Genomic DNA, 16,319 nt, shown 5'->3' with positions numbered 1-16,319 from the left:
TTCTTATCCCTCCTTTCTTTAGACCTGTAACCCTTGCATACGCAGCTTCTCAGTTCAACCAGGGTTCTTGTTATTGATGTCCAAATTGAAAAGTAACCTGGGCTGATGATCTGCTCAATTTCTGTTCAAGTCCCCTGAACCAAATTTAAAAAAAGATCAGTATTTCAGATAGTTTAGTAGCTCAGCATCTTGCTTTATAGTGACAGTTCATGGTCTCCATGTGAATAATTCCCTCCCTGTCTCTGCAGCTGGAGTGAGGACTGGAGCAACAATGTTCTGTCTGACACTGAGTCTCACTCTGTGATGTCCTTGGCGGAGAATAGCCAACGGGCCACACAGGGCGCCCGGGGTCGTCTGAATGCCACAAGTGGCACCACTGACTTAAGTTCTAACTCAGCAAAGTGCAGAGACAGCCAGCTGCAACAAGAGTTGCCTTAAACTCCCAGGTAACTGGTCAAAAGATCTTAAACTCTTTAACTGATCTATGAGGAAGATGAGGAAGAAAAGGTTAATCTGACCAAAGAAGAGATCAGTTCATTTTGTGCTTTGCACCATTTACTATTTTATTCTAGTGTATCAGCTGGATTGATTTATTTTTTGATCTAATTTAAGGAAGAACTTAAAAATCCTGCGTCTTTCTGTGTCTTTTGATTGGACTTTTTTTGTATTATTTCCCCGTCCTTTTTTCTTTTATCATTTAAATGTAAACATTATTAATAATCAATTCTCCAACATTTAACTAAAGACAGTTTTAATGGTCTTGATATTAAATATGTCAATGTTTCAAACACGTTTAGTTTTAGTGAAAAAGGTGGACATGATAAATATTACCAATATTATCAGAAGTTTCCAAACATTCAGTTTATTTTTGGCTCCTGGATTAAACAGTTGTTTTATTTTTACTTCTCCAAGGAGGTTATGTTTTTAGGAGAGCCTGTCTCTCTGTGTTCAGGATAACTTCAACAGTTATGGACGGATTATAAAGACATTTTTATCACAGTTGTCCTTCATGGAAAAGAACAATCCATTAAATGTTGATGATGATCCTATGATGGAGTATTAGGGCCAGGCTAGAGATTTTTTTTCTTCTATTTCGAGAATAAAGTCGCAAAATTACGAGAATAAAATGGTAAAATTGCAAGAATAAAGTCATAATATTAAGAAAATAAAGTCCTACAATTACAAGAAACAACTTGTATTTTATGACAACTCTTCCAAGAAGCCCTGTCTTCCCTAAAATGGGGAATGTGGAGCATCATGTGAAGTTCTACTTTAGTATCGGTTTGACAAATCAGGAAGTCTTTTAGCAGCAGCATCAAACTGGGCAGGATGACAAAGTGGACTCTGGTTGCTGATTGGTGGAGCTGGTCGGCCATCATCTGCTGGGCGGAGCTCCAAGCTTTCTTTCTGAAATGGGTTGTGGTACGATGACTTCATTCTCGTAATATTACGACTTTATTCTCAAATTTTTTCCAACGTTATTCTCGTAATGTGACTACTTTATTCTCGTAATGTTAGGACTTTATTCCCAAATTTTTCTGAATTTTTTCTCGTAATTGTACGACTTTATTCTCGTTATGTTACAAATTTATTCTCGTGATCTAACAACTCTATTCTCGTAATTTTATAACTTTATTCTTGTAATCTTATGACGTTATTGTCAAGTTTTTCCAACTTTATTATAGTAATGTTATGACTTTATTCTCGTAATGTTACTACTTTATTCCCAAGTTTTTCCTACTTTATTCTCGTAATTTTACAACCTTATTCTCGTAATGTTACGAATTTATTCTCACTATGTTACGACTTTATTCTCGTAATTGTACGACTTTATTCTCGTAATGTTACAAAGTTATTCTCATAATGTAACGACTTTATTCTCCTAATATTAAAACTTTATTCACGTAATATTACGACTTTATTCTCAAATTTTTTCCAACGTTATTCTCGTAATGTGACGACTTTATTCTCGTAATGTTAGGACTTTATTCCCAAATTTTTCTGAATTTTTTCTCGTAATTGTACGACTTTATTCTCGTTATGTTACAAATTTATTCTCGTAATCTAACAACTCTATTCTCATAATTTTATAACTTTATTCTTGTAATCTTATGACGTTATTGTCAAGTTTTTCCAACTTTATTATAGTAATGTTATGACTTTATTCTCGTAATGTTACTACTTTATTCCCAAATTTTTCCTACTTTATTCTCGTAATTTTACAACCTTATTCTCGTAATGTTACGAATTTATTCTCACTATGTTACGACTTTATTCTCGTAATTGTACGACTTTATTCTCGTAATGTTACAAAGTTATTCTCATAATGTAACGACTTTATTCTCCTAATATTAAAACTTTATTCTCGTAATGTTATGACTTTATTCTCAAATTTTTCCGACTTTATTATCGTAATGTGACGACTTTATTCTCGTGATTTTACAACTTTATTCTCGTAATGTTATGACTTTATTCTAAAGTTTTTACGACTTTATTCAAAAATTTTTACGACTTTATTCTCAAATTTTTACGACTTTATTCTTGTAATTTTATTTTTTTGTAGAAAAAAAAAATCTCTAGCCTGCCCCTTATACTCCGTATGATCCAGATAATGATCTGAATACAAGAGGTAGGGATGTTTGGTGGAACAAGCAGTTCTCCACTTAACCACAGGGGGGCAGCAGTGCATTGGACTTAAAAAGTCGGGGGGTATTTTACTGACAAAAACACAAGAAAAAGAAACGTTGTTGGTTTGTTATCCGGATCGATTGAAAATGAATGGATTTTATGGATATCTCTACCAGAGGTGTGCCTCATGCCGAGGAACAATTGATTTTAATTTGGTAATGATCCAGATGGTGTGCGAGTTTTAGTTATAGATGGAAGTCACAATATGGGTTAACATTTGCTGTTTGATGGAGGTCTGCACTGTGAGTGCTTTTCTAGTTCTGTCTCGTGTTGAACTGCCCCTCTAGACTTCATATAAACTGGTTTTAAATGGTATTCGCTAGAAGGTGGGGAGAATGGGGGGGGCAGGTGGGCTCTCCTCATCCTCCACAGGAAGTCCAAGCGCTTCTGGGCCCTTTGGACCAGTGAGGTGGTGTTTCCAGTCCAGGTGAGGTTGTCTGTGATGAATGTGGTGCTGCTGACCACCTCTACAGCTGAGCTGTTGATGAGCAGTGGAGCGTGGTTAGGCCGCTTCTTCCTGAAGTCCACCATGATCTCCTTGGTCTTCTCCACCTTCAGGATCAGGCTGTTATCTCTGCTCCACCAGCTGCTCCACCTCCTCTCTGTAGTCCAGGTCGTTGTCGTCTCTGATGAGGCCCACCGCCGTGGTGTCGTCTGCAAACTTCACTGTGTGATCGGTGGTGAACCTGGGGACGCAGTCGTGTGTCATCAGGGTGAACAGCAGGGGGCTCAGGACGCAGCCCTGAGGGGAGGGGCTTAGACTGATGACATCAGAGGTGTTCTGTCCGAACGGACTGATTGAGGTCTGTCTGTGAGGAAGTCTAGCAGCCAATAGCAGAGGGGTGTATCACCAGACTTGAAAACCAATTTCCGTGCTTTTAGCGATTTCTGAAACTCTTCATTTGTCCGGGTCGGTTGGTTGGCCCGGGTGGTGATGTTCTTTGTGATGCTGACGTCCTCAATGCATTTGTTGATGTAGGCTGACACAGTCATGGCATACTCATCAATATTGATCTTGTCATATGTTGCTGCAGATTTAAACATGTTCCAGTCAGAACATTCAAAAAAGTACTGGAGTTTCTGCATAACCTCCTCCTTCACTGTTGGTTTAGCCCTGATTAGCTGGGGTCTGTATGCAGGAATTAGCATGATAGAAGTGATCTGATAATGGCATAATGTTATCACCACCGTGCCTGCTGCTATGTTCATGGGTCCAGGAGGCTACCTGAACTCTTCAAATGTGCCTGTGAGGATGAAATCTGTTTAGTGGAATCTGGGTCAATCTAGAAAATTTTGGTTGAATCTGGGTCAATCTGGGTTATTCTAGAACATTTGGATACAGTTACCTTTTTATGACTCAGTGTCTCTGATGTCAAACTGCTGAACGTATGAAGAACCAAGTTTCTCCAGACATGTGGTCGAATCACCTCTGCTGGAGTGGAATGAAAATTATTATGAGAATGACTGTGTCTTCAGTCAGAGGCTGCGCTGTAGGACAGACCACTATAGGAGATCAAGAAAGTATTTTAAATTTGAATTTAAATAAATGATAATTATTTAGTGTCCAGCTTGGATCCCAGTGTCCCCTCCAGCTACAGCCAATCAGATGTTGTTTTCAATATTCAAATTCAATTCAGTTTATTTCTATAGCTCCAATTCACATCATGTCATCTCAGGTCACTTTCCAGAAACAAGTCTACCAGATCGTCCAGTCAGCTTGGTTCAAAGTTTTCTATTTAGGGAAATCATTTGATTGCATCGACTCATCGACTCTGCAGCAATCCCTCACACTAAGCATGCTTGTAGCGACAGTGGAGAGGAAAAACTCCCTTTGAACAGGAAGAAACCTCCAGCAGAACCAGGCTCAGTGTGAGCGGCCATCTGCTGAGGCCCACTGGGGTTCAAGGAGACAGAAGCAGACATAGAAAAAGAAGCATAGATACAAAAGGCAGCTGTCAACCAGCTCCACAGGCGGCCCCGTCCAGGAAACACACAGCCAGGCAGACGAGCTCCGAGCCAGCTCCCATGTCAGAGGATGAAGAGAGCACATCCAGTTAGTCACAGTCAGAGAAACAGGACTACACTGGAAAACAGGCCAAGCTCCAACATCTAGAAACAAAGGTGTTGATGGCAGCAGCACAGCAGATATTTCTCTCCAGGATGGAGTCACAGCCAAACAGGAACAGACCAGATGAAGCTACTATGAGAAAAAGCAGAGAGAGCAGAACGTTAGAGATTGAACTAACAGATTCTGCAGAGTGGGAGAATAGAGATAGAATGAAGCAGAATGATGGAAAAGGGGTCCCTATGTCCTCCAGCAGTCTAAGCCTATAGCAGCAGAACTATAGAGATAGCTCAGGATAATCTCAGTATTTTGAATGATGTGTAATAAAGGTAGAACCAAGTCAAACCTATAATGTTGATTTGAACCCAGATGAGGCTGTAATCTTTCCGTTGTGTTTCTGCAGGTTTGCGTCTCAGCTGTCTCCAGACTCAAAGACAGCCCTGAGCACTCCTGCCTCTCCTCCGTCAGAGATGTCCGCTCCACTATCCAGCCTGGCCGTTTCTGTCCCCTCGGTGGCTCTGAGCCCCTCCCTTGAGGAGGATCGTCCTCTGCTGCTGTCAAAGAAGAGTCAGCAGACCATGTCCTCCAGACTGGCGGATCAGAAGAGCAGCTTTTCCCACTACAACCACGGCCACGTGGCACACAGCTTACCGCCCAGCCCCGCCCTCCATGCTAAGAACGTGACCTTCGGAACCCCGGGGGACCGAGACGCCGCCGCCAGCTACAGTTTCTCAGAGTTACCTGAGAAACTGACAAATCGACTAGACAGCAGCAGGAAGTGCATCAGCCAAAGAGCTGCGTGCCGCGTGCTGTGCTCCATGGAGTCCAATGACAGCATGCTATTCAGTGAAACGGACGAGCCTCATGGCGGAGACAGACATTTCCTCACTGCAGACAGCACCGCAGCCCTGTGGGACACGGGGAGCAGCAGGACTAACCCAGCATCACCAAGCCACGCCCTGCACCTCCAACCTCACAACCCCATCGCTGTGTAAAGAAATACTCACCTCACATCTACCTTCCACTCGCTAACCGCTGCATAAAGACAAAAAAAGGAAAAGAAACCTATTTTAGTGATGTAGTAAATGAAGAGTTTTATAAAAGAAGAAACAATCTGAACATATTCATGAGCTGCAGGTAAAGTGCCATATGCTAGAATACAGCAAAGGTCCCAGAGCAGAAAAATATCAACGGTGCCTTTGTGTTTGGAGTGGCTGAAGTGGAGCAGCACTGCACACCGAGCTGTGGGCCGCCACCCTGATGTTAGGCCGGGGCCGGACGCATGCCTTGATCAAATACTCAGCATGTTGTACTTTGATTTCCTGCTTTTTTTCCTTTGACAGGGTCGCTTCTTTCCTGCACTTGTCTGATTGATCCTGAGCCGGTTTAAAGCCATGCATCACTGAACAGCCACGCCTGGACTTATACTCAGTAAAACCTTCTGAAATGGCTCATTACCTGCATTTGATGGAGGAGAGAAAATATTAGCCACCATGTTATTTTTATTGTTCACTATCCGTCCCAGTAACCGGGCACTGAATAGATAGAACTGTGAGATTAATGTGCAATCACTGCTTTACTAATGCGGTCACCGCTTTAGCTAACATAATCCTGTAGATTTATTTCATTTCTGTATCAGATTTTAATCTGTATTAAAGTTATTGTGCTGATGCAGTTGGAGACGGCGCTCCTGCAGCCCTGGAGAGCCCCGTCCTCACAGGCTGGGTCCTTCAGAGGGACTGTAGAACACGACTGTAACGGCTGCAGCCTCCTAACTAAAGAGGAAGATGCTTGCTCGTTTTTTTTTTATGCTGACCTCCAGTGAATCACCAGGGTGAATACAGCTGCTAACAAAGATCCGAAAGTGGTCAAATGCACTGACTCTATATCTGTTTCATGATTCTACGTCTTCTAACAAAGATATTGTCTTAATCAGTCATGTCATAATATATATATATTTTTTTTTTACATTAACAAGTTTTCCTGGAACTGTAGGAAAAGTCAGTCTTTTAATGAAGGCACATGTTAAGCAGATAGTGCTGTGATTACCCATAATGCTAAGCTGCCTTAAGTCGTACCTTATAGGCATTCAATTACTGCACCTCACCTACTTTAAAAGATGTGTCTGCACTTCTGCTCTCAGATGCTTGGGTTTGTGATTTCTCTATGTGGTGTCATTGTTGATGTAGTGAAAAAAAAGCTATTAATAAATAAAAACTGATACTGGTTTAACTGGTTCTGTTATTAGAACATCAAAGGATGTCTGCTGATCTCCTTAACGGACCTCCCAGAAGAAGAATCCTACAGTTTCTGGACCTCCTTAACAATTAAAAATGATTCAAGAGAAACGGTAATGTTTAAAAATTTGATATTTTTAGGGCAAAAGCGAGAAAACTAATAAAAACCGTTTAGTTTTACACTGTAGCTGTCTGGCTTTTCAACTGTGTACATATTAAATAAAATCATTGCTCCCGCTGAAATTCAACACGCTCTGTGTTTTCTTTATCATTTTGACGCTATTGTTCTGATCAAACTTTGTTTCTTAAAGCTCCTTACCAAAGGTGGAATTTGCTTGAACATCTTCAAACTTTGACATTCTAATTGGAATTGAATGAGATTCTCAAATATAAAGAAGCACTGCATAGAGGTAAAGGGAAATCTGAAAAGTGTGGTAAGCATCTGATTTCATGCAGCCTAATGCTACATTCATGCAGCACGCAACAGAAGAAGCTAAAACACGCGTCAAGCAAATCAAACAAGCAAATAATTTAATAAAACATGATTTGGCCAAATCATGTTTTATTAAATTATTTGCTTAATAAGAAACCAATAGCCTTTAGTTAAATGATTATTTACCCTCTTTGAAATAGCTAGCAGCGAATAGACATCAGTATTCCACTAAATGACTCTTGGTCAGACTTGGTAATGGAAATGTAATGAGCATCTGAGGAACACATGAACACTAATGTTATATCAGTGTTTAAACTCTTAGTGAATAAAGCTTCTCTAAGCTTTAGCAACAGCTCAACACATATTCCTGTAGCATAGCATAGCATGCAGTCCATTCTTTAGCATCAATTAGCGTTGTCTTTACTCATTAGTAAACACACGATATGATTAGCATCATCAAAAGACATATTGTTTGTTCTGTCCCTAATCATGCCAGAGCTGCAAACCTTTTTTCCATGTCCATTGGAAAGCTTGGGTTTCATCCAGCTGCAGCTCAGCAACCAGAGGTTCTTTGTCTCAGTCGTTCATCAAGGCAGGCCTTCTGTCCAGTCTGGCTCTATAAGTTCTGAAACTCAAGAGAAATGTGTTGCAAAAGGTCTGTTTTGCAGCAGTTTGGTTCTGAAAAGTTCTGACCTATCCTTGATGGTTCTGGAGGTCTGGGTCTCCTTGGGCCCGCATCTCCACTGTGGTGGAGAACCTGCCAAAGCGGACCCCAGCTTCCTGGGCAAGAGAGAGGAGGCAAAGAGGGCTAGAATCTGTTTTTCTCTGTCCTCACACAGAGGGGGATGGTTGGTCACACCTCTGTGACTTTCCATGTGACTGTTTTGGCTGAAAAGGTGCTTAATTTAATAGGTTATTCCTACAGTAAAAATATTAAATCCTATATATTGTCTTTAGATGCAGAAAAAGCATTCGATAGAGTAAACTGGAAATTTTTATTTGCTACTCTACATAAATTTGGTTTTGGCACTTCCTTTATAAATTGGTTAAAAATCTTATACAGCTTCCCAACAACCTGTGTCAGGACAAATAATTAAACATCTTCCAGCTTTTGTCTCCAGAGGGGCACCAGGCAGGGATGCCCGCCCCCCCCTCACTTTTTGCTATTTTCATTGAGCCTCTGGCTGCAACAATCAGACAAACTAATGTGGTTAAAGGTATAAAAGGTATGAAAATAAAGCATCAAATCTCAAGTGATTAGATTACTAGAATCTTTCTGAAAAGTCTCAGAATACTCTATAAATTGGTCTAAATCTATAATACTACCAACTAATTGATCTCTACAGAATCCCTCAGGTCTACAATTGCAATTAGGAAATATCAAATATTTGGGAATAACTGTGTCATCTAAACTAGCTGAGTTACTAAAACTCAACCACATCCCTCTTTAAAAAAAAATAGAAGAGGACCTAGAAAGATGGAAGTCGCTTCCGATCTCCCTTATGGGTCGGGTAGCATCAATTAAAATGATGGTCTTACCCAGAATTAACTACCTATTTTTAATGATCCCAAATAAACCATCAACCGAATGGTTTAAATCTCTAGATTCTTCCATTTTTAAATTTCTTTGGAAGGACAAACCCCCTCGTATCAGCTTAAAAACACTTCAGAAAACTAAAGACAGAGGGGGACTAGATTTACCTAACTTCCAACACTACTATTTAGCAAATAGATTACAATACATCTCTAAATGGATAAAACATAATGCCTTAGATGAGCCCTGGATAGACACAGAACAGGAATTATGCAGTAATATCATAATTTCAGATTTGCCGTTTATTAGCTCTAATATCAAGCAGCACTCATGTTTTAAAAATATTAACATCAGCTCTTCCCTGACAGCATGGTGGGAATTTCTAAAAATAACGAAGTCATCACTTATCCGGTGCAGTCGTACGCCCATCTGGAATAACCCTGACATTCTACAAAACAATAATATGATAAACTTTCCGTACTGGAAGAATAAAGGTATTAACTATCTGGATCATTTGTTTGAAGGAACGTAGTTTATCACATTTGCTAGATTAAATTTGCAATATGGCATTAACAAAAATAAATTCTTAGAATATGAGCAAATTAAAGCTATAATTAGAAACAAATTTAAGCATATTGATGGAGGTTTAATAATTCCAACTAATATATCAGAGTTCCTAAAGTTAAACCCCCCCAAACTACTGTCTAAATTATACAGGACACTGTTAGAAAAGTACAGGTGCTGGTCATAAAATTAGAATATCATGAAAAAGTAGATTGATTTCAGTAATTCCATTTAAAAAGTGAAACTTGTATATTATATTCATACATTACATACAAACTCATATATTTCAGATATTTATTTTGTTTAATTTTGATGATTACAAATGACAACAAATGAAAATCTCAAATTCATCATATCAGAAAATTAGAATATTACTGAAGACCAATAAAAACAAAGGATTTATAGAAATGTTGGCCAACTGAAAAGTATGAACATGAAAAGTATGAGCATGTACAGCACTCAGTATTTAGTTGGGCCTCCTTTGGCCTGTATTACTGCAGCAATGCGGCGTGGCATGGAGTCGATCAGTCTGTGGCACTGCTCAGGTGTTATGATAGCCCAGGTTGCTCTAATAGTGGCTTTTAGCTCTTCTGAATTGTTGGGTCTGGTGTATTGCATCTTCTTCTTCACAATACCCCATAGATTTTCTATGGGGTTAAGGTCAGGAGAGTTTGCTGGCCAATTAAGAACAGGGATACCATGGTCCTTCAACCAGGTACTGGTAGCTTTGGCACTGTGTGCAGGTGCCAAGTCCTGTTGGAAAATGAAATCTGCATCTCCAAAAAGTTGGTCAGCTGCAGGAAGCATGAAGTGCTCTAAAACTTCCTGGTATGTGGCTGCGTTGACCCTGGACCTCAGAAAACACAATGGACCAACACCAGCAGATGACATGGCACCCCAAACCATCACTGACTGTGGAAACTTTACACTGGACTTCAAGCAACGTGGATGAAGTGCCTCTCTTCTTTTCCTCCAGACTCTGGGACCTTGATTTCCAAAGGAAATGCAAAATTTACTTTCATCAGAGAACATGACTTTGGACCACTCACCAGCAGTCCAGTCCTGTTTCTCTTTAGCCCAGGCAAGACGCTTCTGACGCTGTCTGTGGTTCAAGAGTGGCTTGACACAAGGAATGCGACAGCAGAAACCCATGTCTTTCATACGTCTGTGTGTGGTGGTTCTTGAAGCACTCACTCCAGCTGCAGTCCACTCTTTGTGAATCTCCCCCACATTTTTGAATGGGTTTTGTTTCACAATCCTCTCCAGGGTGCGGTTATCTCTCTTGCTTGTACACTTTTTTCCACCACATCTTTTCCTTCCCTTCGCCTCTCTATTAATGTGCTTGGACACTGAGCTCTGTGAACAGCCAGCCTCTTTAGCGATGACCTTTTGTGTCTTGCCCTCCTTGTGCAAGGTGTCGATGGTCGTCTTTTGGACAACTGTCAAGTCAGCAGTCTTCCCCATGATTGTGTAGCCTATAGAACTAGACTGAAAGACCATTTAAAGGCTTTTGCAGGTGGTTTGAGTTAATTAGCTGATTAGAGTGTGGCACCAGGGGCCATCAATTTTGAACCTTTTCACAATATTCTAATTTTCTGATATGATGAATTTGAGATTTTCATTTGTTGTCATTTGTAATCATCAAAATTAAACAAAATAAACATCTGAAATATATGAGTTTGTATGTAATGTATGAATATAATATACAAGTTTCACTTTTTAAATGGAATTACTGAAATCAATCTACTTTTTCATGATATTCTAATTTTATGACCAGCACCTGTAAGGATAAACTCAGCATCAATCAGTACAGAGATCTGTTGTTAGATGATATTAATCTAGAGACAGCATCTGCATCCCCATCTGACCGATCGCTCTGGGCTCCCTTGATCGGCTCCATCACTTAGTGTAGTGGGGGGCTGTGGGGCGCGTCCTATAGGGGGCGGGGGCTGGGGGGCTTGGGATGCCTTGGGGCGCCGTTTGTGGTGCTCTTGGGGGGTTACTGGAGGCACCACCTTCTGATGACGTTCCCCACCCCAATTTTATTTTGCATTTTAGACACTTCCACCTACAACATTTTCACAACACACATCTATGTAGGGCATTTTCTGGGGGGGGGGGCAAGGGCACCCGGGGTTATTTCATGGGCCTCGCCATGGTCGGCTCCCCCCATCCCCTCTCACATTAAGACATTGAGGGTTCTGGGTTGTCGATTGGGGGGGTGCGCTGGCACCGCCTGCCTCCCGTCTGGGGCCTGGAGGAAGAGCGAGCTGCCTGGTCCGGGGTCTTGGCGGGGGGCTGAAGCGGGGCCTGGGTGGCCTACCTGTGGCGGGGCTGTCACTTCTGCTCTCCCCAAAGAAGGTTGGAGGGTGGGGCGCGTAGTGGCTAGGTGAATTAGTTAGAAGGGGTGGGGGGCGTTTTGGTTGGCTGGCTTGCACAGGGCATGTGGGCCCTGAGTTTTGGCTGGGGGTGGTCTGGTCCAGGGGCGGGATGGGGGGCCAGGCCCGAAGCAGGAACGAGATGGGTTGGGGTGGCGCTGTCACGGTTTTAGGTTCACTTATTGGGTCATCCGATAATCCCGGGACCAACAACCGGGTCTTTGGTCCTGGTATTATTGGATGTGAGTGTTATGTGTAAATGTGCGTCCGCGGTATTTTTTTATTTTTTTTTTCTGTGTGGTGTGAGTGGGGGCACTAGGGTGGGAAGAAAAAAAAGAAAAGGTGGGGGGCTGCAGAGGTCCTCCAGCTGGTTATTGACCCTAGCTGCGTGTTCTCCTCTGGTCATGATGTCAAGATGAAATATGGACACTGGTTCCCAATGCCCAAAAACCATGATCATAGCATACAGAACAACAGCTTTCATTTAGCTAGCAGAACAGAAGATGGCGCTGTAGAGAGTTTGCGGGAGACCAGGAGTTGAGTGTTCTGTTGAGGTTCCACGCTGAGCGGTCATGATCCGTGGAGAGATGAATGTCCTCCAAAGCTCCAAAGTGTCCTAATCTTCACTGTTTCAGCTGTCCTAATATTTCATTCATTTCATTTTTGCTCCTGTTCCAAGGCCTCAGCAGAATTAGAATTAGACAGTCTTTATTGTCACTTTGTACACAGGGTGTATACAATATGAAATTTAGTTTTTTTACAGCTCTCAAGACGTTTCCATTTCTTAAAGTGGAGATAAAATGTAAACATAAGACTGAGATATGATTTACAGTTTTCCCAGCTTCCAAGCTTTTTTTTTTCTTAATTCATCAGTGTGATGGCGGTGGGGAAGAAGCTGCTGCAGAATCTGCTGGTCCTGCATTGAATGCTGTGAAGCCTCTTCCCAGAGGGCAGCAGGGGGAACAGTCCATGGTGGGGGGGTGAGGGGTCCTTGATGATGTCACGGGCTCGGGACACGCAGTGCTGGGATGAAATGTCTTTAATGGAGGGAAGAGGAGCCCCCATGATCCTCTCTGCTGTTCTCACCACTCTGCAGAGGAGATCAGGTTGGATTTAGACTTTGGATTAATTCTATTATCAGTTTTCCATTCAGATCATGCACAACCTGAACTATTCAGGTGTAATTGATCTGTCTTGAAATGTTGCACAAGTGCACAGACTGAGAAACTGACATTTTGTTCTGTTAACCAAATAACTAATTATTAAAATGTGATGCATGAGCTTTGAATCCATATGCTGATAAGTTCTTAAGTAACGGCGAATGATCAACAAGATCAAAGGCTGCACTGAAGTCCAGAAATGCAATACCTACAAACAGGGGCGGATTTAGGAAATTTGGGGCCCTAGGGAAAGACAGGCAGGGGGCCCTCTGAATGGAGAAGACATCAAACAGCCCCATTCTCCTGATAGAGAAATGTTAATAGAATAGACATCCATTATCTGTTCTAGGTTGTGTCCCTCTCTTCTTGTTCCTTTTCTTCTTGTTTTCCTCTCTATGTTTTGTACTCAGCTGACTTTTCATGCTGTCTCTAAAGGAATGAAAGATTTTTTCCAAGCACTAAGCTCACTTAGCTGATTGCTCCTTCCTGTGTTTCCAAAAAGGCCAAAGTAAATAACCCAGTCCTTCTTTTCACTGTAGACAAGCCATGATCTGCTTATCTGTTCTCCATTTTTCATTTGGATGAAATAATAGCTGCATGAATCATGACAGCAGACAACATAGAGGAGAGCAGGAGGCGGGGTTACCAATCTACTCGCTCTGGAGAGCAGAGTTCGCTGCTTTTAGATGTTGTCTCCAAAGTCTCCAGTAGCAGAAAAAAGTTGCTTGGTCTTGGTCTTCCTTGTCTTTTCTCTGATGTTCTCTGTATTTATGCTGAGGTCAAATCATAATACAGATAGAGATGTTAGGGTGACCTCTAGAGGTGAACTTTCTCTTTTGATGCCTTGAGTCACTGAATCTGTTTGCTAACGAGATAATTAGATCTACTAGATTTAAAAGGCTTGCAAAATAAAAACACTGTAATCTAAGGATTCGGTGGTTTTAGGCCTATTAGTCAAAATTTCTGTACAGAATGTAAAGAATTAGAAACATGCACAATGAGGAAAATAAGTATTTGAACACTATGCTATTTTGCAAGTTCTCCAACTTAGAAATCATGGTGGGTCTGGAATAGTCATCGTAGGTGTATGTCCCCTGTTAGAGACATAATCTGAAAAATAATAATCCAGAAATCACAATCTATGATTTTTTAACTATTTATTTGTATGATTCAGCTGTAAATAAGTATTTGAACAGCTGAGAGAATCAATGTTAATATTTGGTTAATATTTGGTCCTTTGTTTCCAGAGGGAAACGCTTCCTGTAGTTTTTCGCCAGGTTTGCACTGCAGCAGGGATTTTGGCCCATTCCTCCACACAGATCTTCTCTAGATCAGTCAGCTTTCTGGGCTGTCGATCCCTCCATAGATTCTCTATTGGGTTTAGGTCTGGAGACTGGCTAGGCCACACCAGAACCTAGATCTGCTTCTTCCAGAGCTGCTCCTTGGCTATCCTGGCTTATTGTGATGCTGGAAGACCCAGCCTCCCCCCATCTGCAATGCTCTAACTGAGGGGAGGAGGTTGTTCCCCAGAATCTGGCAATCATGGCTCCGGTCCTCCTCTCCTTAATACAGTGCAGTCACCCTGTCCCATGTCCAGAAAACACCCCAAAGCATGATGCTACCACCTCCGTGCTTCACAGTAGGGATGGTGTTATTCCTCCAAACAATTATTATGGAATTATGAGCAAAAAGTTCTATTTTGGTCTCATCTGATCACATGACTTTCTCCCATGACTCCTCTGGATCATCCAGATGCTCATTAGCTGCAGACGGCCTGACATGAGCTGCTTTAAGCAGGGGAACCTTCCATGCATGATATCAAACCGTGACGTCTTAGTGTGTTACCAACGGTAACCATGGAAACGGCGGTCCCAGGTCTTTCCAGGTCATTGACCAGCTCCTCCTGTGTGGTTCTGGACTGGTTTCTCCAACAGTGGAGCTTTTTTCACCTATAGTCCTCTCCAGCCTTGTGGAGGTGGACAGTTTAGTCTCTAGTGTCTTTGGACAGCTCTTTGGTCTTGGCCATGTTAGTAGTTGGATTCTTACTAGTGATGAGATGAGATGAGCTGAGGCTTTGAGGCGTGTGTTGAATAGTGGAAGGGGAGGGGCTGTTTCTTGTTTTTCCTCACTGTATATAATTTACTATATCAGCTGCAACAATTAGTTCACTGTATTTTGTTTTATCATATAAACAAATATGGTAAAACAAAATAGTGAATTAGATGTAGGGTTAATTAATAATGATAAATTTGTTAAATGTCATCTGATGTTTATCTATATTATTCTCTTGTATTGAGTAGAAATTAGGCGAACCGTTGTGTATAAAATAGTATGGGAGAAGAAAAGATTTTGCCAAAAGACATCCATCCATTTGCCGTCACTCTTATCCCTGCAGGGGTGGTGAGGGGACAGCTTTACCTCCAGCTGTCTATGGGTCCACCATGGACAGAGAGGAGGGGTCCAACCTGGACAGAGAGGAGGGGTCCATCCTGGACAGGTCTCCAGTCCCTCGCAGAGCAACACAGAGACAAAAAGGACAAACAACCGTTCACACTCACACCTAAGGAGAATTTAGAGAAGCCAATTAACCTAACAGTCATGTTTTTGGACTGTGGGAGGAAGCCGGAGTACCTGGAGAGAACCCACGCATGCTCAGGGAGAACATGGAGACTCCATGCAGAAAGACCCTGCTTGGTGGCATAAAGTACAAAAAAGTATAAAACAAACTCAAATTAAAGTAGCAGTAATTCATAAAAATAGTCACTTGTATTTACAAAGAACAAATCTGATCAATTTAGGACTTATATTTATTATATAAAACTCTCTGCATTGGTTTGACCAGGAGATCTTTCGCCCCACATGATCTTTTCACTTTAAATCAAAGGTGAGAAAGCTCCCAGTGGATGTCATGATCCAGATCAAAATCATATAAAAATACAGAGCTGCATATCACAAAAAATGCAAATATGGCAGAAAACACATATGAACACTTTTAAAGTAATTCTAATGATTTTTATAAAACAAAGTAGTCGGAACTTGACAGTTTAGCACCACCTAATATTTGACAAGCATTATCAAAAGTAATGTTTTCTTACAAACTTATCTAAGCACTTCTTAGACAACCTCAAAAGGAGACACTCATGGTTTTTAAATTACAGAGTCCTTCTCTTTGGGGTTGTCTAGGTGGTGAGTTTATCACCCACACTATAGAAGGAGTACCACTACTGTGGAATATGTTTATGCATTTAAACTTATTTTAG

At 41.4% G+C, this 16,319-nt stretch overlaps 2 protein-coding genes across 5 annotated transcripts in view; both read left to right on the top strand.

The window, feature by feature from the left end:
- LOC119788493 (pro-neuregulin-1, membrane-bound isoform-like) overlaps positions 1–493 on the top strand; it is a 38,763-nt gene extending 38,270 nt beyond the window's left edge. For 3 of the 4 annotated variants that reach the window (XM_038292857.1, XM_038292854.1, XM_038292855.1), the window contains one exon: positions 249–493. In XM_038292857.1, coding sequence (XP_038148785.1) covers positions 249–438 — 190 coding nt within the window. In that variant the 3' untranslated portion in view covers positions 439–493. The remainder of the gene's footprint in view (positions 1–248) is intronic. The other variant, XM_038292856.1, reaches the window with a different exon arrangement.
- A 3,402-nt stretch (positions 494–3,895) lies between these two features.
- LOC119788484 (pro-neuregulin-1, membrane-bound isoform-like) lies at positions 3,896–7,233 on the top strand. Its single transcript, XM_038292841.1, has 2 exons — positions 3,896–3,934; positions 5,083–7,233. Exons 1-2 carry the CDS (start codon positions 3,896–3,898, stop codon positions 5,746–5,748), a joined length of 705 nt encoding a protein of 234 aa, XP_038148769.1. The 3' UTR covers positions 5,749–7,233.
- Positions 7,234–16,319: the final 9,086 nt, after the last annotated feature.

This window comes from Cyprinodon tularosa, unplaced genomic scaffold (genome assembly GCF_016077235.1).
Source record: "Cyprinodon tularosa strain WSP-4 unplaced genomic scaffold, ASM1607723v1 ctg318, whole genome shotgun sequence".
NCBI lineage: Eukaryota > Metazoa > Chordata > Actinopteri > Cyprinodontiformes > Cyprinodontidae > Cyprinodon > Cyprinodon tularosa.
The sequence above is the reverse complement of the archived record's forward strand: the minus strand, read 5'-3'. Positions and strand labels throughout refer to the sequence as shown.